This window comes from Gigantopelta aegis, chromosome 1, assembly GCF_016097555.1.
Source record: "Gigantopelta aegis isolate Gae_Host chromosome 1, Gae_host_genome, whole genome shotgun sequence".
Classification (NCBI taxonomy): Eukaryota; Metazoa; Mollusca; class Gastropoda; order Neomphalida; family Peltospiridae; genus Gigantopelta; species Gigantopelta aegis.
The window spans coordinates 9,895,674-9,922,511 of NC_054699.1; the positions used below are offsets into that span (position 1 = coordinate 9,895,674).

A 26,838-nucleotide genomic window follows, 5' to 3' on the forward strand; every position below is an offset into this window, starting at 1 on the left:
TGAGTGAGTGCTCCGCAAGGCTCAATGGGTAGGTGTAAACCACTTGCACCGACCAGTGATCCATAACTGGTTCAACAAAGGCCATGGTTTGTGCTATCCTGCCTGTGGGAAGCGCAAATAAAAGATCCCTTGCTGCCTGTCGTAAAAAGAGTAGCCTATGTGGCGACAGCGGGTTTCCTCTAAAAACAGTGTCAGAATGACCATATGTTTGACGTCCAATAGCCGATGATAAGATAAAAAATCAATGTGCTCTAGCGGCGTCGTTAAATAAAACAAACTTTACTTTACTTTACCATAATCTAGAAGACCTGCGGCTTTGAAAATCTTTAAAATGTGGTCAATTTAAAGGAATATTTTATTAGCCAAAGTCCATATTTTGTAGCCATTTTGTATAAAAGTTAGCAATTGGCTAATTTAGCAATGTACAGTGTGAGCCCGGAGTACACCAGACAAGTACCTCTAAAAATCTATTTGTCCATCAATATTTTTACTTGTCCAATAAGTTGTTGGTTTTAATCAAATTAGCAAATGTTTGACATCCAATAGCTGATAATTAATAAATCAATGTGCTCTAGTGGTGTCGTTAAACAAAATGAACAAACTTTTTTATTCAAGAGCAAGGACAATGTTTTTGATGTCTCAAAATGAAACATCATTTCTAATTTCTACTTGTCCACTGGACAACCACTGAGGTACATTTTGCTTGTCTCAGCAGATTTGCACTTGTCAGGACAAACGGATAAGTTCTTATTTCGAACACTGAGTAAAATAAATTTAAACTGTATAGATCATTGTTAACAATATTTTATCTTTAAACCACTCTTTTTTATTGGCCGATTATGGTGACTGATTAAAGCAAAGTCATACAGCAGGGTTTTATCACCTATGTCTCCATTCCCCACCATTCCCCACAAGCTATGTCGTTTTTTATTCCCAATTTTGGAGTAAACAATTCCCAATCAATGTAAATAGTTCTCAGTTTTTATTATTATGTTAAAGGCGCTCAATCACGGATTTAGTGGGCCTTATTTCTCTAAATATGGATTATAAATGGAAATTACATTCATTTGGAATACCAAACCTAGTTATTGTATGATCCAAAACATTTTAATTGAACTACGATTGAGGGAATTTCACGACACGCTTCATTTTTTAAAATTTGGAAGTCTTCTTGTAAAAAGTCGTAAAAATACAGCAAAACAGACTCGTAGTGATGAGGCTGTATATACGACAACCATATAATATATTTTAGAATTTTATATAAACGACCGCTGAGACATGGCAAATGAGGGCCAGCTATTTAATAAGATAATTAAAAAAAATATACTATTGCATGACAAAAATAACTGCGAATACGCTGAGATAAAATAATAAACAGTCGGAACATGAAGTTAGAACTCACCATTTATTATTATTATTATTATTATTATCAGGCACATGTGCATGGAATTTAGCAGGGGAGAGTCTAAACGGTTACATTGCTATAGTGCTTGGTTCGAAAATGGATAACATGTTTTCCAGTGTCACAAATGTGGCATACGACCAGCCAGTCGTTTTTCGTTAAACATTTGCAAATTATTTTGACTGATTTGCAAAGTGGTCATTCGGTTTAATGTTCAGTGTAAAAAAAAAAAAAAAAACCCAAAAACAAACAACATAACAAAACAATATTTTGGCCTACTGTCGCATGTTTTGCCGTCCAAAGGTTGGCTTAATTATTACTTAACCCAGTTGAATCCAGTTCTACATGCAGCTGGACAAGTTCAGCCTGTCGTTTGTGCGTGCATTTTTTATAGACACCCCCCCCCCCCCCCCCCCCCATTCAATAAAACACCGCCCCATCCACCCCAAAAAGGTAGTAGACTAATGACAATTATTACAACATGTATTATAATGTTGGAAAAATCACGTCGTGGTGGGTTGGGTGGGGGCAGTTGTTACAGAAACATTACGTAAATTTAGAGGGGGACCTGGGAGTGGTCTCAGCGTTACTGGTATAAAAATATGTATTTTGATATTTATTGCCCCTTGCAATTTTGCGCTTTTGAAATATGACTAACTACAGCAAAATAACTTTTTAGTCATATTTATTTGCAGTAAAATTAACTTTTTTTTTTTTTTTTACGTATGGAGCCTCAAAATTGCAATCAGAGAAAAATTATTAAGTTCAAGCCCTGTTTTTAGTTTGTGTACTGTCCGAAGTTAGTTTCTCTTTCAAATAATCTACCTCAGCAGCTGATAATTTGTAATTTTTATTTTTATTTATTTATTTATTTATTATTATTAATTTTTTGTTAGTACTGTAGGGGCAATAATACGCTATTCATAGATTCATATACACACACACACACACACACACACCCCTGTCTCCGCTGTTCAGAAAACACACTGTCCGTACAGTACTTGGTATGTATTCTGCCTGTTCCAGATGGTTCGGTATTATGGATCAATCAAATACTTATTTATCGCCTATATACATTTTTGCTGTGAATATAGCCAGCCCTCGTTAGCGGAGGTTATATACACGACCGTCGTATATATAGTCACATCGTATATAAACACCGTCTAGTTCAGAGTATTTTTTAAAAATGTATCAATTCCTATCCCAAGTCAGCTGTTATTGCATATTTGGGTCATTCCATGTCAAATCACCCCCCAAAAAAGGAAATTTAAACCCTACCCTCTCCAATTTCAATGAAATTTGGTATATAGAGTTATTGTGGCCAAAAAACCTGAAATTTTGTCAAAAAGGGCGTGGCCGCCCATTTTTAAATTGCCATAACTCGGCAACCAATGGTCCAATTTTGACAAATGAGGTATCATTGGAAAGGGGGAATTACAAGGAATCGAAATCTGGCATTATTCCTGACATTTGGGTTACTTTTGGGCTGATGACATTTTGACCTTGAAATTGACCTTGTGGGACGTGACCGTGAGATGACCTTTGATTAAAATTATAGCCCAACATGTTATCTACAACATAAAAAAAATTGGAGGTGGAAAATGTTTCATTAGTCGGCAATTTCAAATTGAAATGTGTTTACCTGCTGCTGTTCTATGCTCTCTGTATAGACTGCACATGTATTTAAGCACTATTAAATGTACATGCATCAACACTGTAAATGTCATGAATGTTCTAACAATATAGTCCAGCATCCAACAGATTTAAGATTAATTTTTTGAAATATTGCCTAATTATCAAAAACATCTTGTGTCAACATCTCATATTGTTTAGAACAGGCTAAACTATATTACCATGGGGACTACATTGAAAGGAAGTTATGGCCCCTTGAATGGACTTTGGACCCCATGTGGAGGAAACTGCAGCCCCCCAACCCCAATTCAGAGCATGCTGCATGAATATATCTAAAATCGAAGAAATTTATGTTTATCCATTAGATCTCACCGGCCTCAGTGGCGTCGTGGCAGGCCATCGGTCTACAGGCTGGTAGGTACTGGGTTCGGATCCCAGTCGAGGCATGGGATTTTTAATCCAGATACCGACTCCAAACCCTGAGTGAGTGCTTCGCAAAGCTTAATGGGTAGGTGTAAACCACTTGCACCGACCATTGATCCATTACTGGTTCAACAAAGGCCATGGTTTGTGCTATCCTGCCTGTGGGAAGCGCAAATAAAAGATCCCTTGCTGCCTGTCATAAAAGAGTAGCCTATGTGGCGACAGCGGGTTTCCTCTGAAAAACAGTGTCAGAATGACCATATGTTTGACGTCCAATAGCCGATGTAAGATAAAAAAATCAATGTGCTCTAGTGGCGTCGTTAAATAAAACAAACTTTACTTTTTACCATTAGATTTCGGATTTCCCTCCATTTCCAAGATCCATTAAGATGTAAGTATCAGAAAATCTCCAGTAGGTAACTGACAAACAAAAGAACTAATTGATCCTTATTACTTATATATGTAATTAGTATTGATAATTATTTTTAAGATTAATTACTGTCTGTGGTCTGTAGGCCTACTGGCACACTTATGTGTGTACATTTACATCCTTATTGATGAAGTGAAGAATGTTTGTACTTTAAAATTTTGAGTCTACATCATGTCATTGAGCAAGTCATTATGGTAAGATTGCTAAATAATAATTTGTTTATTCACCATAGGTACTGCATCACAATTTGACACTTATTTTCTAAGGTTTCAAGCATAGGCCTGTACCGTAAGCAGCAGAGAATCCAACTAAAAAAGTTACTTATAGCACTTAGTGATAGGCCTACAATGTAGTACATGTATAAATAATGAAGGGTAAAACTAATTTTTTTAATGGATAAAGAATTTTAAAAAATAGAATTGTCACAATTCAGCAATAAATGGCAGAAAAATAGTCATATATATGGAACTTTTTTAAAATGCCAAACAAATGCTATTTCATTGTACATAGTTAAATAGAGGGCAGGGGCGGTATGTAGCCCTGTGGTAAAGCACTCGCTTGGTGCGCTGACAGTTTTGGGAATGATCCCTGTCAGTGGGCTATCTTTTGCTCCATCCAATGCACTACAACTGGTATATCAAAGGCCATGGTATGTGCTATCCTGTCTCTGGGATGGTGCATATAAAAGGTCAATTGCTACTAATTGAAAAACGTAACGGGTTTCCTCTAAGACTAATATGTCAAAATTACAAAATGTTTGACGTCCAATAGCCAATGATTAATAAATCAATGAGCTCTAGTGGTGTCGTTAAACAAAACCCTGCAGTACCATCGTTTTGTCCCAGTATCAGTCTACAATGCAGGTTTTCAAACTGAGTTTACAATCCAATCCACCCGAATTGGTACAAATTCAAAATACTAGCAATTTCGATGATAGTAATGACGATTCACAAATTCCACTAGAAATAAAGGCACAGAACTTTATCTGCAGCCTCTATGATGGTCTTCCTTGGATTGGTTTGGTGGATGAAGTTTCGGAGGAATTTGGAGACTAGCGTCAAGTTCATGCACCCTCATGGACCTTCAAGGCAGTTCCACTGGCCGTCAAAAGCAGACAGGTGTTGGATTCCAGAAAGGGATATACTTTGCGTTATAAACACCCCATCCTTGACATCATCTTCATACAGTATCTGCCAAAATGATCTCGTCAGAATTTCCAAAGTCTGTTCAACATGGATAGTTAAAGACTAGAAAGCTTGTGACTTCAGTCAAGTAGTCAGACTCCTCAAATAAACAGAAATACAATAATATATAAAATTAACAAAAGATGAAGGAAACTACCAGTAGTGATTTATAGATTCTATTTTTCTTAATCAATTGGTTGCCTGGTTGCCACACTATATTGTATCATTAACATTCATGACATTTACAGTGTTGACGCATATACATTTAATAGTGAAATGCATGCAGTCTGTACAGAGAGCATAGAACAACAGCAGTTAAACATATTTAAATCTGAAATTGCTGACTAATGAAACATTTTCCACCTCCAATTTTTTTATATGTTGTAGATAACATGTTGGGCTATAATTTTAATCAAAGGTCATCTCAAAGTCACGTGTCCAACAAGGTCAATTTCAAGGTCAAAATATAGGTCAAAAGGTCATCAGCCCAAAAGTAACCCAAATGTCAGGAATAATGCCAGATTTCGATTCCTTGTAATTCCCCCTTTCCAATGATACCTCATTTGTCAAAATTGGACCATTGGTTACTGAGTTATGGCAATTGAAAAAAGGGCGGCCATGCCCTTTTTTTACAAAAAAAAAAGGGAGAAAAAAAGGCCATAACTCAGAAACTGTTGGTCCGATTAAGCTGAAACTTGGAATTTCAGGGGTTTTTTTACAAAATAACCTTATATACCAAATTTCATTGAAATTGGAGAGGGTATTTAACCTATTGGGTGATCTGACATGGAATGACCCATTTTGCATAAAATATATTTGACACAGTGGAAAATGAAGATGTTTATGATTATGATGTTTAGAGTTTTTTGCGTACAACTAACGATAAATTTACCTATAGATGCAAAGGCCTAACCAGTCGGGATTGTCGACGTTTAACATGCTTCTGTTACTAAAATAAATTAATATATACGCTTATCATTCAGTACATGTTTTTATTAATTTGTAATAACTTATTTTCATTGTTTTTTTCTTCTTCTATTTACCCTACGTCGCAGAGGTTGGTAAAGCGTTCTCGTTACACGAGCTTGGTAAATCGTTTTGACACTGCAGTTATTCGGGGGATGCCCGTCACGTGATTCAAAATAATATGTCACATCTCTACTCTCCAAATAGCCGTTATTTTTCTCCGAATTATGGACCGTTGACATAATTCAATTAGTTTTACAAAATATCAGCATTAAGTGAGTTATGATAATTATATAGATGGTTAAATAAAGTACTTTTAGCGAGAAATCAAAAGTATATATTTTCAGGTAATATTTTGTTTGGTCATTAATTAGGTCAACCATCCGTGACAGAGCACCTTTAAGGCATATTTTGAAAACAATACATAAGACTAGATATTAATTTGAATAAATACAAGTATATATGTATATATAGTGATTTCTCAAGAAATTAGGCAAGGCATGGTAGACCAAACACTTGGGGCATTTTTACCATTTTCGGGTCACTTGTTTTTCATTAAAAATACACAAAAATTAATTAAAATAAACATTAATGTAATTTATGTGCTTGCTTTAATAAATGAATGGCAAAAGATATAAAAGGCATATTTTATTAATTAATAATACCTGTTTTGGTGTTTTATAAAAGCAATTTTAGAATTAATTACTGAAAAAGGCTTGTTTAATATCAGGACAGCATAGTGCTGATTAAGGCAAGATGGCGCTAGACTACCAAGGCATGGTGCTGCACCATGCTAAAATAAGCTAGGGAAAACACTAATATAGTATTAGTCTTTTCAATTTTAACAAGGCTTACTAAGATGTTTTTGAAATGAAACTGAAAATTCCACAAATTTTGTAAAACAACGCTAAAATTCAGTGAAATGTTAGAAATAAAACCCTGTACAGTACACTAGCATATTATGGCTTTTGATGTTACACGCATAGCTACATTACAAACATTGCTCATTTGACCTTTAGGTCATCATACAATACAGCTAAAATAACAGAAATAATAGCTTCCCCCCTTACTTTTTATGGTCTGCAGGATAACGATAATAACTAATAACAGGCTGAATGAGGAATTGCACGCAGCAAACCTCGCAGAATTTCCCATTCTTACCATCACAGGATAAAGCCGATATATCCTACATCATTAACTAGTTTATTCTCTATATAAAGTTAACTTCTAAACAACATGTGTTTTATTGTATTGTTTTCAGTGTCCAAAGTGCTGATTGATCTTCATGTCTGGTTGTTACGGAGAATTGGTCGACACAGCGTCACTGCCGAACGTTTGGACAGAAGTCTCATCAAGGTCAGTATTGCGTGTACAATTTTCAGGAGTAGATTGAGAATGTTTCTTGGGACAGGCACAAAATGCCTGGTGAATCTATGCCGGATCATCCACTGCAAGCTGAAAGACCAAACCCATTATGCTGCATTGTATACTGATAATAAGCATGTTCTGTAATTTGATTAGTTAATTACATTATTTTCTCGTCATCAAATAGACAATAACACCCACAAAGCTAATAATGTCATTAGACTGTATTTTTAATATACATGATATATAGAGGATACTCCCCTCGTGTCTTGTGATATCATAATTTATCAGCACAAGTTAATAAAAAGTATGAAATCTGAGGCTGTTACATTATATCACAAGACACAAGGGGCTATTCTTTTTATCATCCGTTATCATTCTTTTCATTTGTGACAATTGTAAACAGTGTCAGTAATGTGGGTTGAATGTCGCTATATTTGCAGTGCTCTACAAAGCGAGTAAAATACTCGCCATGGCGACTAAAAACATTCCCTGGCGTCTAAAAAATAAAATCACATTCGCCAGTTGGCGACTGTCCAATAATTTTACTCTAATCTAATCACAAAAGTGGACATCGGAAAACACTGTGGACCAGTAGCAATTTATCTTCCATAAAACGTGTTTTCTATTGGTAATTTGTTTGAAAAATAAAAGTTTGAGACATGTTAATCGGACTATGAATAACGATTTTCCAGTATTCAAGAGTAAACACGGTGACGTTAAGTGGGAGGTGATACTTCGTTATGATGTTATCTCCCTTAACTTGAATATCAAGCATTTGGAAATAATTCGACCCCAGTTCAGTTTTGCATCAAGTCGGTCCTGTCCCATTTAGAGCCAGGTTTTATTTATGTATTAAAATGACATTGTTGAGCCACTGTGTCTTTACTTGTCAATTTGAAACTCAAAAGTTAATTATTTTAAATGTCAACTTGTATATGTGTTATGCTGTGCTCCAGTTGTCTCGTGCTTATTGTGATAACGGGTCCCTCCTCGATAACGACATCTCCAATCGTGAATGTCGTTTTAATCACGTCAGAAGTTATGTTCACCAGTGGAGGATGAAAACATGTTTCTATTTTCATGACTCGACAGTTTTAAAGACACAACTATTTACAAAACAGTATTTATGGATTTACAAGGCAGTATGTGACGAAAATAAATATTATTTAAAACAAAAGTAAGGTAGGTGATTGATAACTACTAGTAACCATTGAAGCCTGGTAGATATTATCACAATGCTTTTATTTAACTTTTAATGAGTACTGCAATTTAAATGCATATTTTAGCAGTGCCATTAAAATAGTAATTCTCTTAAATTCGTTTAATACAATTATTGGGTACGGAATTTGATAATGATAGTTAATAGTCGTTCACTGTTTTAGTGGAACCGGACACAAACAGTAACTTGTAATTACTATTTAACAACTAGGAATCACCTCTTCACGAGTTCATTCAAATGCAGTCCTAATAACAATTACGGCATTAGTAATGTGCCGTGAAATGGCAGATGAATCGATTTAATTACAAGTATATATTAGCTGGCTACGAAATATAAGTGGCTGGTGACTAAAATATTATACTTTACTGGTCAGGGAAGAGTAAATTTGAACTTGCTTTGTAGAGCACTGATTTTGCAGTGGTAGACTCGTTAACTAGCAGAACGCCAGTGGCGTGACATCACTAATGATAGGTTTAGCGCTGAAACATGCACAGTGACGTAACAAAAGAAGAGATATCTCCTAGGAGAATATTGCAAATTATAGTGCCAGCGACATCTCCTACAAAAGCCTTTAATGGATGATAAACACAAATACATGAAGCCTTAATTCAGAACATTAAATTAAAAAAAGATTACATTTGCTAGCCAATGTTGGTTACTCGTTCGGACAATTTAACATTGCTGGAGTCTCCATGTTAAAAGTATTCACGAGTATCAAGTATTATGTGTTATATCGTTTGTTTAGTTTTGCCACTGGTTCTCTGATGTGGATGCGTGGGAAGTGGAAAGATTTGGATACAAGCACTCAAAGCTCAGCACAAAACTGCGCATTCTGAAGGTAGGTTCTTGGTTGTTGTTAAGTTGAGGAGTTTGTCTTGTTTTTTAAATTGAAGATCCCATTTTCTTGACCACTGGACAGAATTTGCCAGCTATTGCACAGTGATAAATCTGTCTAGCACCCCGCTACTGGACCATTTCTACATACTAGTGACTTTATAACTCATGTTTTACAACGATTGACGTCATACCTCGTTTTTTTTCAGAATTATGTTTGCTATTTCACGTCGTATGATTGTTTTAAAAATAATTAAACAAATTAATTTTTCAACTTTATATTTTTATGTCGTTACATAATGTGTCCAGACTATATTTTTCCATGTATGATTAAATGAGTTTGTAGGTGAAATGTTTATGAATCGTTCTACAATAAACAGACTGTAGCTTACAAAATTAATGTTTTGTTACTGTACTCAAATGGGCAAGAAAAAGAATCAACCACCGTTGTGAGATATAGATACGGCAATTCCAACCCTCGGGACAAAATATTTTTGTCTTTTAGGTTTGAATTGCCTTATCTATACTTCACAACGGTGATAGATTCTGTTACTCTGCTTTCCACCTCACTTTTCGCGATGTGGCAGCTCCTACATATATAATATATATATTTTCATGTTCTTTGAAATTTTGATGTCCGTATCTTTTTATATGGAGGGTGATAGAGGTGTCATGATCACTAACAAGATTTTTTTTTGAGCTCATCATGGAAATATGGAATAGTTTCTTGAAACATTAACTGATTAAGATGTTTATAATTTGTGTACACTTTCTTTTAGTCAAATTTTTATTGGTCCTACTTGTTAGCCACCATTTGTAAATAATAACAAATTGCTAAATTGGCTGTAGGTAAGATCAACCATGCATGTTCGTTCTTGTGAAATATATATATATATTTTAGAACTTGTTGGAAAATCAATTTGATAGCAATGTCAAGTTTAAAGACAAGATCAATGAACTGGAGCCGGAAAAGATGCGATTCCATCCCATTGGCAGAGACAAGAATGGAATGGCGTATTGGTATCTCTTGGTAAGCTAGTTTTAATTGTAGTTGGTTAAAAATCCAATTCTAAAAATTCATTTTGTGGAATAGGAAGCAGTTTCTGCTTGTGACATTTTAATCTTGAAGGAAATAATAGAAATTGAGAATTAATTCTAGAACACTTGTACTGATACAACCTTTATTCTCATTTTATGTAAATTTAAACTAATCCTTTTCTTATTAATTTTTTTTATATTGTATTTAATGTACTGTAAATCATGTAATTAATACGTCATGATATTATTGTGTCCGTACATGAGTGAACAAAAATGCATATTTTTATTAATGCGTCGGGCAAAAGTCCACATCACATAAACAACCACAGTTGTGTTGTTATTATATTGTTTGGGCTTCATCTTTCATGTTAAAAGAAGTCAGGTGTTGTTTTCACAGCTACTACATAACCTGAAGCTAATCACATAGTGGGTCGACCAGGAAGCCCTAATTACTTAAAGTAGTGTAATTAGTATAACTACACCTTAGTGTTAAGGGTATGGCTCGCATTTTTGTGTGGTGATTGCTTCTAATTAATCCGCCAGTAGGAATAAAAGGTAAATTGGTCGCTATTACAGGGCACAATATTTCACGCGAACACAGACGTATTATTCTAACAAATGTTTTAGACTGATTTTATACACTTGATGCGCAGCACACGAATAGACGTTAACAAATGCAATATATTGCAACAGAGACAACCTGCGACCAGTCTAAATTGAATGCCATGTATAGAGTCGAGCCAAATGGTTTGAAGTTAAATACGCACGGAATGTTGGTTACGGTTATATAATTTTCTACTGTTTAATTTTTAAAGGAATATATTTAGTAATAAAATTTGTTGATTATAATTTTACAAATGTTCAAAACAGTTTAAATGTATACAGTAATCCAGAAGTTTAAGAAAATTTGAAAAATACTCACATCGCAAAATGAGCTTTTTAAAAACAAAACATTTGGAACATCACTGTATTATATAACCGCTATGATATTCCAGGAAAGTGAAAATAGAATGGCAACATCGAAATAAAAGAAAGATTCTTGAAGTATTCACAAAAAGACGTTTAACAAAAAAAAAATTGTATTTTGTTTCATCTTTATATTATAAAGTTTTATTTTATTTAGAAGTATTATAGTAAAATCCTGCAAATTTGTTTGTATTGGGAATGAGACTAAACAAAATGCGTCAAGTTATTATTGCATCGATGCATTTTTCGCATTAATTACTTGCACACATTAATTTCATGATTTACAGTATTAGATTAAATAGTGTTTTTTCTAATGTCGACATAGTTGATACTAATTTCTTAATCTGAATAGTTGTGCAATGCTTTAAGATGGAAAGCAAAAGCTGTCTGTGAAATTATCAGAAAACACATCACTCTTCTTTTCTTTTATATAGGATGTAAAATGTGTTTGTATCTCTTACTCTAATTTCACAGGATCAAGACTACAACGTGTTGGTGTACCGCGACGAACAGGATGATGTGGACGATGAGACCTGGGAGCTTGTCTGCAAGTACGTGTGTCTGTCCTGTATAAGGGTGTGTCTGTCCTGTATAGGGGTGTGTCTGTTCTGTATAGGGGTGTGTCTGTTCTGTATAGGGTTGTGTCTGTTCTGTATGTGGGTGTGTGTGTTCTGTATAGGGGTGTGTCTGTCCTGTATAGGGGTGTGTTTGTCCTCTGTATAGGGGTGTGTCTATCCTATAAATAAGGGTGTGTCTATCCTATAAATAAGGGTGTGTCTATATAGGGATATGTCTGTCCTGTATAGGGGTGTGTATGTCCTGTATAGGGGTGTGTCTGTCTTGTATATGGGTGTGTGTCTGTCCTGTAAATAGGGGTGTGTGTCTGTACGGTAAATAGGTGTGTATGTAAATAGGGGTGTGTGTCTGTCCTGTAAATAGGGGTGTGTGTCCTGTAAATAGGGGTGTGTGTCTGTACGGTAAATAGGTGTGTGTGTAAATAGGGGTGTGTGTCTGTCCTGTAAATAGGGGTGTGTGTCCTGTAAATAGGAGTGTGTGTTTGTCTTGTAAATAGGGGTGTGTGTCCTGTAAATAGGGATGTGTTTGTGTCTATCCAGTATTGGGGTGTGTCTGTCCTGTATTGGGGTGTGTCTGTTCTGTATAGGGGTGTGTGTCCTGTATATGGGTGTGTCTGTCCTGTATAGGGGTGTGTCTGTCCTGTATAGGGGGTTTATCTGTTCTGTATAGGAGTATGTCTCTCCTACATAGGGGGGTGTCTGTCCTGTATAGGGGTGTGTCTTTCCTGTATAGGGGTGTGTCTGTCCTGTATAGGAGTGTGTCTCTCCTGCATAGGGGTGTTTCTGTCCTGTATAGGGGGTGTCTGTCTTGTGTAGGGATGTGTCAGTCCTGTATTGGGGTGTGTCTGACCTCTATTGGGGTGTGTCTGGTTTGTATATGGGCATGTCTCTCCTGTGTAGGGGTATGTGTCCTGTATTGGGGTGTGTCTGGTTTGTATATTGGCATGTCTTTCCTGTGTAGGGGTATGTATTCTGTATTGGGGTTTGTCTGTCCAATATAGGGGTGGGACATAGCTCAGTGGTTTATGCCATCAAGATGTATCGTGCTTGTAGTTTAAAGAAGATAAAATGTATACATACTCACATACAAAACCACATTTTATTTTATTATCCATTTTCTTTAATGATTGCTAGACCTCCCTGCGAAAAAAAGAAGAAGAAAGCTCAACTAACTTAGATTGTTGGAAGTCATTTAGTTAGACATTACCATATTGATACCATATAAATTCACATGATAAGGGGAGCTAAACTTTACTTCTCTTGGACTAGTGTGAGGGGAGCAATGGGGAGCAGGAGTCATAGCTCCCCTTAAACAGCGAGGTCTGCTTTAAAACACAGATCAAAATCTCATACTTTACAGTAAATACGTGCATAATATTGGACTTATTTTAATTAATCTTAAACATCAGTTGTTTTTGACCTTGTAATTTACTTCCAGAGACCGTGACGATTTAGCAACGCTGATATCGAACTTATCGCAGAATAAGGAACTGACAAACAAATCAGAGGAAAACAGCTGTGAGTACTGAAATGAACTTAGATCACTGCAACGAGAGATGAGAATGTTCTGAAATCTAGTGCTGTCAGAAAACTCTTGACTCCTTGTCATTGTTATTTTATAAAAAAAATTAAACTCATCTTAAGACTACTATTTAATAAGCCTGCAAAGTTTTTCAGATGTCATTTTCAATCCCTGGGTAACATTTGGTAGGAAAGCATTGCAAATCTAGGAATTAAACAGCCTTTTGTTAAAACATTTTCAATGGCCATCTCACCACGTGATGTCTGCGGTTTCATATTATACAAGTCATGCATGCCGGAATCACATGATGTTAGACCCCAAATAGTAGCATTTTAAAATATGCTTAGGTGTCAAATAAATAAATATTCATTTTATCCATGCATTCATTAACTTCATTCAGGGATGTCTCTAACATTCATTCCTTAATTTGTTGGATTTACAATTTCTACAAAAGCTGTAAAGAGGGAACCCCTGAAGGACAGTGATAAAACACTTGCCTGATGCACGGTCGTTCTAGGATCGATCCCCTTTGGTGGACACATTAGGGGTATTTCTCGCTCTAGCCAGTGCACTACAACCGGTATTTCAAAGGCTGTGGTATGTGCTGTCCTGTCTGTGGGATGGTGTATATAAGTGATCACTTGCTACTAATTCATTTATTTATTGTATTCACAATTTCAGCATCCAACAAAAGCAGTAAAGAGGGAACCCCCGAAGCAGAAGGTCATCCAGTGACCGTTAAAACCGAGGAGTGCGGTTCTTTCCACGAAGTCAAGTGTGAATCGGAACTGAAAATGACGATAAAGCTGGAACGCCTCAGTGACAGAGATATAAAGACTGTAAAAGAACTGAAAGTTGAACCTGAAAATGAAAACAATTCTAAAAGTATAGTAGTGAAACAAGAGCCGGGAGCGAAAGAGGAATCGACAGTAGAAAATAAGACCGGAGAAACAATGGAACAGAAGAAAGATTCGAACCAGGATGATTCTGCTGTCAAAACAGAACCAAGTGAAGACATCAAAGCAAGCGTTGAGATCAAAACTGAAAGTGCAAGAGATGATTTAAAACCAGATGAAGGTGTTGAGGAGTGTGATGTAAAAACCAAGACTGATGGTGTAGTGAAAGAAGAAAAAGTGGACGGTGAGAACAAAAAGGACAAGGTTGCTCCTGATAAACGTGAATCCAAAGAAAGTGAAAGTGAAAGTAGTCCTGCCAAAGAAAAGCTGGTGGCGGACGATACCAAACTTAATGACAGTGGTGTGAAAGACCCCGAGTCCGTTACCAGTGAAGGAAAACAAACTGAAACAACCGAATCTGATGCTGCCAGTAAGTGCAGCGATACCTCAAAGACTCAAGAAGTTGATGGAAAATCTCCAGAATCCTGTGACCAAAATGGTACAAATTCCAGTACATGTATATCAGATAGTATGTCTGTGGATCAGAAATCCGAAAAAGAAACCATCAAAGTGTCGGCGTCAAATCAAGATGACGACAGTAGTTGTGTATCAGTTGACCCTGATAAAAGTGATGAACCAAAGAGCGAGGTCGAAGTGTTGAAAGATGAAGGTGGCCAGGGAGAATCGCTGGCAGAAGATGTCGACAAAACCAGCAATAAAGACTCTGTTGATAGGACAGGAACTACAGACACCGAGACAAAAGAAAACTGCCGTAATGCCGATTGTGGTGATAGCGAATCAACACAGAAAAGCCCTGAAGATGGTGTTCAAGAGAATGGTGCTAAACATGGAGAAGCTGTTGTAAGTAACTCTTTATCAAAGGAAACCAAAACCTCAGATAATGATTCCACTTGTGTGAAGGAATCTGTGAACAAAAAGGAGTGTGTTTCAGGTGATAAGCCAAAGAAAAAATCGCTTTCAAAACCAGATAGGAATACTGAACCAAAAGACCGCTCTTGTGGCGATGCCAGTGAGAAAAATGATGTTAAAGAAAGCCGAGGCGGTACTGAAGAGCCAGATTCGACCAACGTTGATGCTGTGGATGGACAGAATGAAGCAGTAGATGGACAGAATGAAGCAATGGCCAACAGTGTAAACAAAGAAGGAACATCTGAAAAACATCAAGCAGACGCCAATAACCTTTACGATGATGGTAAACCAGAAAGCAAAATGGACGACAAGCAGGATGTTATGGAGACATCTGGAGCGGCTAATTCTAGGACGAGGCCGGCTAGGAAGAGGTCTGCAAAGACGACATTGCCATCAGAGGAACACATGACAGGTGAGGTCCCTGAAACGAGGACGAGAAGGTCCACACGGCGGAGTTCGTCGCAGAAGGAAAAGATTGACATGAACGGAGTTAACGAAAACCAGTCGTCCGGTGCCCTGGTGGATGATGCAGCAAAGGACGGTGGGAAAGAGCGGAACAATGTCAAAAGAAAGGCGGTGGCCATAGACATGAATGGTAAAGACGATTCAGACGACGAGGAATCGGAGGAGGAATCGGTGAAGCCGAAAGACGTTGCCAAGCAACAGAAGGTTAAGAAACCGGGTTCGAAGCGGTCGGCGGCCGAAGTAGAGTACAGAGAACCTGCCGAGAAGAGGGCGAAGAGGGGGAGGGGGGCGAAACGAGTGGGCGCCACGAGGGCGAGGGCGAAGAGGAAGGTGGCCGCGTCGGAGGAATCATCTGATTCGAGCGACAGCGACGACGTGCCCCTCAGTGTGATCAAGGGCAAGGACAAGCCTGTGAGGGGCGGCAGGGTCTGTAAGATTCAGATCAGAAAACCCATCAAGAAGGACTTCAGCGATCAAGTTTCAGCAGCCAAGAAGTCGGTCAAGTCCAAGGTTGGTGTTTGGGTTTTCAACAAATACTGGGAATATGTTATTTATTAGAAATACATCATTATTTGCTATACGAGTTCAGATATCGCTATGTGGTTCTAAAGTGTTGAATAGTTGGTGCTAATCAGTTTTGAAATTGAATAGTAACTGTTGAAATTGTCAACTTCATAGTGATTTCCCTAGAAATTGGCAAGGCATGGTAGACCAAACACTTTTGGGCAATTTCACCATTTTCGGGGCACATGTATTTCATTAAAAATACACAAAAATTAATTGAAATAAACATTAATATAATTTATGTGCTTGCTTTAATAAATGAATGGCAAAAGATATATAAACGGCATATTTTATTAATTAATAATACCTTTTTGGGTGTTTTATAAAGGCAATATTAGAATTAATTAGTGAAAAAGGCTTGTTTAATCTCAGGGCAGTATACTATAGTGCTGATTACGGCAAGATGGTGCTAGACTGTTGAGACATGCTAAAACAAGCTAGTGAAAACACTAACTTCATAATGAAGATAACTGTTGTACCAAAACTAAATTTTATTATCATTTGAAATTTCACTGAAGGTTTTTGATTGACCACAGCTGTTAATTCTAAAATACAAATGACAATGCTAAAGAATGCCTGAGGCATATTCAGGAAGGTATGGTTGCTTACTAGACTGGTTTCTGTACAGGTTGTTTATCACCAACTCAAATCCTGTAGACTACAGTAGTAACGTATGTGACTAAAACTCCTACATGCAGTGTATCAATTGACATATACACTGCAGATATAAATACTACCATCCCTCACTCTTAATGTGAATCAGAACAAATCTGAGGTTAAGCTGCCCGTTTCAGTGGTACAGGTACATGTAGCATCTATGACTACCCTACATGTAGTTCCGCACAAAAATTGTCATGCTATTTTTAGTAGGATCCCTCTCATGTTTCAAGGACAATTATAGTTGGTACACTGACACTAGTTCAAATTAAATCACAGGAATTTACTGGCCAGATCAACCAATATTTTATCACAACAAACACTGTCACATTTATCACCAATGGCAGGACAGGTGGCTTCAACTGTGGGATAAAACGTTTGACCCAGGCGGATGTCTTCTTTCTTTCTTTTTCATTTATTCATTTCTTTTATTCGTTTTACACATCCATTCTATTTCCTCTCCATGTTGTTTAGAAAACGAAATCGTGCGACAGCAACACCAGCGACGAAGGTGATAAACCCGTACAGAAGAATCGGAAGCGAGGCCGAGGTTCGGCCACGAAAAGAAAAGCTCCCGCAGAGAAAGAATGTAACTTAGCCGATCAGCCGAGACGTAGTCTGAGGGTAATTATAGCTACAGATCTGTCTGTTGTGTAGGGGGGTTCAACATAGCCCGGTGGTATAGTGCTCGTGTGAAGTGTGTGGGGGCGGGGCGTAGTCTGAGGGTAATTATAGTTACAGATCTGTCTGTTGTGTTGGGGGGTTCAACATAGCCCAGTGGTATAGTGCTCGTGTGAAGTGTGTGGGGGCGGGGCGTAGTCTGAGGGTAATTATAGCTACAGATCTGTCTGTTGTGTAGGGGGGTTCAACATAGCCCAGTGGTATAGTGCTCGTGTGAAGTGTGTGGTGGCGGGGCGTAGTCTGAGGGTAATTATAGCTACAGATCTGTCTGTTGTGTAGAGGGGTTCAACATAGCCCAGTGGTATAGTGCTCGTGTGAAGTGTGTGGGGGCGGGGCGTAGTCTGAGGATAATTATAGCTACAGATATGTCTGTTGTGTAGGGGGTTCAACATAGCCCAGTGGTATAGTGCTCGTATGAAGTGTGTGGGGTCGGGGCGTAGTCTGAGGGTAATTATAGCTACAGATCTGTCTGTTGTATAGAGGTTCAACATAGCCCAGTGGTATAGTGCTCGTGTGAAGTGTGTGGGGGTGGGGCGTAGTCTGAGGGTAATTATAGCTACAGATCTGTCTGTTGTGTAGGGGGGTTCAACATAGCCCAGTGGTATAGTGCTCGTATGAAGTGTGTGGGGGCGGGGCATAGTCTGAGGGTAATTATAGCTACAGATCTGTCTGTTGTGTAGGGGGGTTCAACATAGCCCAGTGGTATAGTGCTCGTATGAAGTCTGAAGTGTGTGGAGGTAGGGCGTAGTCTGAGGGTAATTATAACTACAGATCTGTCTGTTGTGTAGGGGGGTTCAACATAGCCCAGTGGTATAGCACTCACCTGAAGTGTGTGGGGGCGGGGCATAGTCTGAGGGTAGTTATAGCTACAGATCTGTCTGTTGTGTAGGGGGGTTCAACATAGCCCAGTGGTATAGCACTCACCTGAAGTGTGTGGGGGCGGGGCATAGTCTGAGGGTAGTTATAGCTACAGATCTGTCTGTTGTGTAGGGGGGTTCAACATAGCCCAGTGGTATAGCACTCACCCGAAGTGTGTGGGGGCGGGGCATAGTCTGAGGGTAGTTATAGCTACAGATCTGTCTGTTGTGTAGGGGGGTTCAACATAGCCCAGTGGTATAGCACTCACCTGAAGTGTGTGGGGGCGGGGCATAGTCTGAGGGTAGTTATAGCTACAGATCTGTCTGTTGTGTAGGGGGGTTCAACATAGCCCAGTGGTATAGCACTCACCTGAAGTGTGTGGGGGCGGGGCATAGTCTGAGGGTAGTTATAGCTACAGATCTGTCTGTTGTGTAGGGGGGTTCAACATAGCCCAGTGGTATAGCACTCACCCGAAGTGTGTGGGGGCGGGGCATAGTCTGAGGGTAGTTATAGCTACAGATCTGTCTGTTGTGTAGGGGGGTTCAACATAGCCCAGTGGTATAGTGCTCGTATGAAGTGTGTGGGGGCGGGGCATAGTCTGAGGGTAGTTATAGCTACAGATCTGTCTGTTGTGTAGGGGGGTTCAACATAGCCCAGTGGTATAGCACTCACCTGAAGTGTGTGGGGGCGGGGCATAGTCTGAGGGTAGTTATAGCTACAGATCTGTCTGTTGTGTAGGGGGGTTCAACATAGCCCAGTGGTATAGCACTCACCTGAAGTGTGTGGGGGCGGGGCATAGTCTGAGGGTAGTTATAGCTACAGATCTGTCTGTTGTGTAGGGGGGTTCAACATAGCCCAGTGGTATAGTGCTCGTATGAAGTGTGTGGGGGCGGGGCATAGTCTGAGGGTAGTTATAGCTACAGATCTGTCTGTTGTGTAGGGGGGTTCAACATAGCCCAGTGGTATAGCACTCACCTGAAGTGTGTGGGGGCGGGGCATAGTCTGAGGGTAGTTATAGCTACAGATCTGTCTGTTGTGTAGGGGGGTTCAACATAGCCCAGTGGTATAGCACTCACCCGAAGTGTGTGGGGGCGGGGCATAGTCTGAGGGTAGTTATAGCTACAGATCTGTCTGTTGTGTAGGGGGGTTCAACATAGCCCAGTGGTATAGCACTCACCCGAAGTGTGTGGGGGCGGGGCATAGTCTGAGGGTAGTTATAGCTACAGATCTGTCTGTTGTGTAGGGGTTTCAACATAGCCCAGTGGTATAGCACTCACCCGAAGTGTGTGGGGGCGGGGTGTAGCCCAGTGGTAAACGGTTGGTCTAGGATCGATCTCCGTCGGTGGACCCATTGGGCTATTTTTCGTTCCAGCCAGTGCTCCACAACTGGTGTAAGATCCCTTACTGCTAATCGAAAAGAGTAGCCCATGAAGTGGCAACAGTGGGTTTCCTCTCAATATCTGTGTGGTCCGTAACCATATGGCTGACGCCATATAACCGTAAATAAAATGTGTTGGGTGCGTTGTTAAATGAAACATTTCCTGCCTTCCTTTGCCTGAAGTGTGATCAGTCTAAAATCTAGGGGTGCAATGATACGGTCAAAACCGTATTGCGATATAAGAAACTGTATTGCAATATATTTGATATTATTTAAATTTAATATTTATGGGGTGGGTTTTTTTAATGAAAACAGAAGGCATAACTTTTTAATGATCTTTATTAGTTTCAGCTGTCAGGCTAAATGTTTTTATAAATTGTCACATTTGGAAATCCTTACTATCGGGCTTTTCCGTTGCTGCTCGCTTGACATGGAAATGTACATATTGAGTCGCAATGTTTCAGCAGATCGATCGAACCAGAGCCGAGGTTATTAGCCGAGGTATATTGAACGATCGGCCGAAGTATTCCGAGTTCAGTGAAAAACAGCGAAGTGTGATTCTCATTTGTTGGGTTTATTTCTTTGAAGATGATAGCCTTAGCCGTATTCCAACGTAAATGAACAATGAATGATAATGTGTAAGTAACAAAACATTTATTTGTAATTATCGTCAACTGGTTATTTTCATGGGACTTTTAACACGTTTTGTTTAAAAGTTAGAACCAAGTATAACTGACCTATCACTTCGTATGCCAACAAGTATGCCGACTACGCTTGATGTGATTGTTACATTTCCTGTCATCATTAATTAATAAAATGATGTGGTTTTTGTTTGTTTGTTTGTTTGCCTATTTCAAGTCAAATAAGATACAAGGAAAAAAAATAGCGTATAAAAATCGCGATACACAAAACTGTACCGCGGTTCGTATCGAGCTGATCAATTATCGCGGTATACCGGTTTATCGTTGCAGCACTACTAAAATCAACCCCCGTTGGTGGGCTAATTGGGCTGTTTCTTGTTTTAGCCAAACAATTTAAACAGTAATTTGTTGTTAATGAACATGAGTAGCTCATGGAATGTTGTCAGCAGGTTTCCTCTCTAATGATCTCTGTGATCCTTAACCATTGGACTTAGCCCAGTGGTAAAGTGCTCGCTTGATTGATGGTCAGTCTAGGATCGATCGCCGTTGGTGAGCCAACTGGGCTATTTGTTGTTCCAGCCAGTGCTCTGCAACTAGTGTAGCAAAAGCCATGGTATGTACTATTCTGCCTGTGGAATGCTACATACAAAAGATCTTGCGCTGTTGATGAAAAATAAAGTTTTTATCAAAACATCATCTATATCCATTGAACAGGCATAAGCGTACTAGACGGGGGTGGGGGTGGGGCAACTTGCCCCCCTAGTGCTAGAGCAAAACATCAAATTCTGGTTGTTTCGAAAAATGGGGCCCAATACAACATGTATCCTAGGTTAGACACCAAGTAGTCTTTATTTCAAAATGTACTGAAGCCGTTACACTGAATTTGTTTTCTTTGCCTTGTCTTCAGGCATGTGTGGCGAGGAGTAAACTCGTGGTGGAGTGTCTGTCAGAGGAGGAACAGACCTCGTCATCCGAGGCCAGCTTCAACTCCCCATCCCCCACCGACTCGGACGACAACGACTTCTTCTGTCCCAAGGGAAGAAACGCACAGAGAGTAGCGGCTCGCATAGGTAATGATGTGCTAGACACCCAGGAGCCGGTGTGTATTTTTGTGTTGAGGGTGACATGAAACGTTCATATATTCAGCTTTTTAGCTTTTGATGTAAGAAAATGCTATGTTAACAATTAAAACAAGAATTCTGCTATGAGCTTTTGATGTAAGAAAATGTTATCTTAATTTAAACAAGAATTCTATTAGCTTTTGATGTAAAAGAAAATGTTATCTCAATTAAAACAAGAATTCTGCTATTAGCTTTTGATGTAAGAAAATGTTATTCTTAACTGTGTGACAGCCGTAACTGTTATTTAACAGTTTTATCTCGTATATATTATCAATTTATTGTAAAACATTTGCTATAAGACCATGTACCTTTTGTGTATCCCGTCTCTTTGGCGATAAAAATGATGTTATGTTCATAATGGTGTGCGAAGTCTATCAGAGGTGTCTTCCCCTTGTTCCGTATTTTGACGCGATTTGTAAACAAGTTTCAGAGACAGCTACACAGTTCTAAAGTATATTTCATCGCAAATTATTTCTCTGTTCACCAAATTGGTTGATGTCGGCGAGACATATAATTCTGCCAAATTGTTGTTTTAATTGTTGTTTATGTTCTAACTGTTGTAATGTTGTTTCAGAGAGTAAAGCGTTTCAGCCCGGTCCCGATGACACACCTTGCTGTAGATGTCAGCTGTGTGATCACCCTGAATGGGTAGGTAATGATAGGTTTGATAACATATCTTTGAGTAGGAAACTGTTTGAATACCGGTGGGACGTAGCCCAGTGGTAAAACGTTCACTTGATGTGCGGTCGGTCTGCGATTGATCCCCGTCGGTGGGCCCATTGGGCTATTTCTTGTTCCAGCCAGTGCACTACGACTGGTATATCAAAGACCGTGGTATGTGGGATGGTGCATATAAAAGATCCCTTGCTGCTAATTGAAAAGATTAGCCCATGAAGTGGCGACAGCAGCTTTCCTCTCTCAGTATCTGTGTGTTCCTTAACCATATGTTTGACGCCATATAACCATAAGTAAAATGTGTTGAGTGTGTCATTAAATAAAAACATTTCCTTCAGTTTCTGTTTGAATAACGTGCTTTTGGGTATGTAAGGTGGGATTTAGCTCAGTCGGTTGAGTGCTGACTTGAGGTGCTTGCTTCACAGGATCGAACCACCTCTGTGGATCCATTCAATTAGTTTGTTTTTTTCTCGTTTCAATCAGTGCATCACAACTGGTCAAAGGCCGTGGTATGTGCTTTTCTGTCTGTTCCTGTCTGTGGGAAAGTGAATATAAAAGATCCCTTGCTGCATCAGGATAAATGTAGCAGGTTTCCTCTGAATGACAGAATGACCAAATGTTTGATATCCAATAGCCGATGATGGATTAATCAATGTACTCTAGAGATGTCACTAAACAAAACAAACTTTTTCTAGTATTTTATTTTCAAAGTTGATGTCTCTGTGTTTTGACAGATGTTGCTGTGTGACAAGTGTGACGCGGGGTATCACACGGCGTGTCTCCGGCCACCGCTCATGATCATTCCAGATGGAGACTGGTTCTGTCCTCCCTGTGAACATGTGAGTATCGTTGTATATCCACCATGTGAGTATCATTGTATATCCACCATGTGAGTATCATTGTATATATCCACCCTGTGAGTATCATTGTATATCCACCCTGTGAGTATCATTGTATATACATCCTGTGAGTATCATTGTATATACATCCTGTGAGTATCATTGTATATACACCATGTGAGTATCATTGTATATCCATCATGTGAACATGTGAGTATTATTATATATCCACCATGTGAGTATCATTGTATATACTCCATGTGAGTATCATTGTATATACATCATGTGAGTATCATTGTATATACACTGTGAACATGTGAGTATCATTGTATATACACCATGTGAACATGTGAGTATCATTGTATATCCACCATGTGAACGTGTAAATATCATTGTATATCCACATGTTCACATGTGAGTATCATTGTAAATCCACCATTTTAACATTTGAGTATCATTGTATATCTACCATGTTAAAATGTGAGTTGTTACTTGAGTATTATTATTATCCACCATGTGAACATGTGAGTGTTGTATATTAATGTGTGTATTTTATGTTAACATGTATCACTATGTGGATTTTTGAGTAAAATATTGTATAGTTAAGTTATAACAATGTATAGTTGGGTTATAATATATATTATAGTGTATCTACAAATTATATTAGATAGTCAAGTTATGTTATTTTTTAATTTCAGACATTTCTCATTGAAAAGCTTCAAGAGCAATTGGCTAGCCTTGATGTATTTCTGAAGAAAAAGGCTCGGCTTGTGAAACGGTAAATAGAACACTGCCTTCACCCCGCTCACTCCTGGAGAAAGGTTTTATTTCCTTAACAACACCACTAAAGCACATTGATTAATGAATGGAGATCTCTTATATGTACTTTTCCATAGATTTGACAGCCCCATTTCATGAGTTTTATATGATGGATTGCGAATCTCCCATTAACTTATTAGTCCCCTACCAGTTCAACTTGAGAGGGCTATAGGTTTCATCTCCGTCTGTCTGTCTGTCCCGCATACAGTTTTCTGGACTTTTTTTCTCAATGCTTCAAGATACTGAGCTGACATTTGTGTATAGCTTTTATCATGTATTGTTGCTCATCAGGTTTGACTTCCACGGTGATTTATTCTTTTTATTCTTTTTTGACAGAGTTATTGCCCTTGAACTTAGGACATAGGAAAATTTGTTTTCCAGACCTTTTTTCTTCTTCATAAAACCTCAAGATATAGAGCTGATGTTTGTGTAGAGCTTTATCATGTACTGTTACAGATCAAGTTTATTAATTTTTATATGTCCATCTATGATGGGTTGTATTATGGTATGGCGTTGTCCGTCCGTCCCTCTGTTAACTTTGTCTTGTCCGGAACATATCTTGCATACAGATGCATACAGGACCATCAAACCTCACATTTAGGAACAACTTGGGATGGCGGTGTGTCGCTTACTATTACTAGGTCACTGTGACCTACTTTTCACGGTTACTGCACATAACAGTAAATCCTCATCCGGACCATATCTTGCATACAGATGCATACAGGTCCATCAAACCTCACATGCAGGTCTCCAGTATGCAATTCAGCACCAACAATACAAATGCTAATTTCTTGGTGGTTCTGTATTGTTAACATTACATACATAAACTGTTTCTCTGCCAATATAAATGTGTCACCAGAGTACCCATGCTAAACAAAATTTCCCTTTCTAATAAAGAACAATAACTTCATTAATCAGACAGCACCTTCTCCAATGTAGTATATACAGTATCATCAGTAGTTGGTCCAAAACAAACTGTTCATCCATCCCATTTCAATAATTCACAGTTATGGACCTTGAAATTAGGAGATATGAAAATTTGTTGGGCCCTGTAAGGAACATGTATTGTTTTAGCAGTATTCTCAGAATGCTTTTTCAGTATCATATCATTGCACAGGACAGAGTCCAAGAGAAGTTAATACAGAGTTTACACTGTACAGCCATGAATCATTCTTAAGTGCTTTGTCTACAGACATTTGACACCCAATAGCCAATGTGGGGTACCATTAAACATTTATTCATTCGTTCATTCATTTATTCATTGTCTGTAGAACTGATACGCCACCTCGGTGGATTCATTCAACTGGTGGGGTTTTTTCCCCCGTTCTAACCAGTGCACCACAATTGGCCAAAGGCTGTGGTGTGTGCTTTTCTGCATGTAGGAAAGTCTGTATAAAAGATCCCTTGCTGCATTAGGAAAAATGTAGTGGGTTTCCTCTGATGACTACGTGTCAGAATTACCAAATGTTTGACATCCAATAGCCGCTGATTAATCAATGTGCTCAAGTGGTGTCGTTAAACAAAACAGACTTTTATTAAAATATGTGATTTTCACTCCATAAGTAGATAAACAAATAAAAAAACTTATTCCCTTCTTTCATTGCAGGAAGGAGCGCCTTGCTTTTGTTGGAATTAGTCTGGATAACATTCTCAAAGAGGTAAATAAATAAATAAGACGATATTTGTGATCAGCTATGGGAAAACCAGCCCAAAATTACCAACAGGGCTTATGGTTTGAAAATCTCCTCAAAATTGCTCTCACTGTACAAATTCACAGTGATTTTGAGTAAATAAAATGGCAATATCGGTGTGTGACGAGGCGAGCAGTTTTCTGTCCCTTGTGGACGGCTCGAACTTAAGAATTTGTCTTTTTCAGCAAATAAACATGACTGAAAGATTAGTTTGCTATGAATACTTTTAAAATGTAAAACATGTTTGTTTTCAATTTTAATCATTAATTAGTGATCCACATTTTGTAAAGACAAAAGTAGAAATGATATTATTTCTTTTGATGTAAAAGGCAAAACAAAATCCTTTAGCCTGTACATTTCCAACATGAGTCAAATAATATTTTATACTTGGAGAGGTTTTTTCCAATAGATGGTCACATTTTATAGGGGTTTTTTTTGTGTGTCAAATATGATTAATATATCATCATGTAAAATCTGCAATCATATCACAAAAGTGAGATGAAATTTTAGATCTTACAAGAAGAGATATAAATTCTTGCGGATTGCATATGGCATGTTTTTAATTAACCTGTACATAGTGTGGCAGTGTGCTGTCAGTTTTATTACATTGTGGATGTGATAGCACACTGCGCACCACTACTGGTTTGACATCACGACGACAGTCAATGACATTGTTCCAGCGTAGACATAAAAAGGTTAATAAATATAGCTAACATTTAGTGGTCAGAGTGAAGTTTACTAAGTAATATGCAGACACTGTGGCCAAGAAATTAAAAGAAATAAATAAACAAGATTGCAATATATTTTAATTATGTTGTTGTGTTTTACTTGAACCAACATATCTTTGCGTAGATAAAAGTATTGAAATCATTAATCATATGCAATTCACAGCTCACACTGGAACCAATTTTGGTTTTGCCAGTGTTCATATATGTACAGTATTTTCTTGGAAATCATTAAAATGTGGTTGAGTTAACAAATATTTTATTAGCCAAAGACTAAATCGCTGGGTGAGTGCAAGAATGTCGTATATACAAAATTCCCATTTTGAGAAAACGAGCATT

The 26,838-nt window shown here is 38.2% G+C and overlaps 1 protein-coding gene across 1 annotated transcript in view; it reads left to right on the forward strand.

The window, feature by feature from the left end:
• LOC121370482 (remodeling and spacing factor 1-like) overlaps nucleotides 1-26,838 on the forward strand; it is a 42,495-nt gene that overhangs the window by 3,032 nt on the left and 12,625 nt on the right. The window contains exons 2-13 of the mRNA XM_041495743.1: nucleotides 7,299-7,393; nucleotides 9,370-9,462; nucleotides 10,360-10,488; nucleotides 11,937-12,013; nucleotides 13,476-13,555; nucleotides 14,241-16,360; nucleotides 17,546-17,695; nucleotides 21,537-21,699; nucleotides 22,325-22,398; nucleotides 23,160-23,264; nucleotides 23,963-24,042; nucleotides 25,690-25,741. Of these exons, the coding sequence (XP_041351677.1) occupies nucleotides 7,299-7,393; nucleotides 9,370-9,462; nucleotides 10,360-10,488; nucleotides 11,937-12,013; nucleotides 13,476-13,555; nucleotides 14,241-16,360; nucleotides 17,546-17,695; nucleotides 21,537-21,699; nucleotides 22,325-22,398; nucleotides 23,160-23,264; nucleotides 23,963-24,042; nucleotides 25,690-25,741 (3,218 nt within the window). The remainder of the gene's footprint in view (nucleotides 1-7,298; nucleotides 7,394-9,369; nucleotides 9,463-10,359; nucleotides 10,489-11,936; nucleotides 12,014-13,475; nucleotides 13,556-14,240; nucleotides 16,361-17,545; nucleotides 17,696-21,536; nucleotides 21,700-22,324; nucleotides 22,399-23,159; nucleotides 23,265-23,962; nucleotides 24,043-25,689; nucleotides 25,742-26,838) is intronic.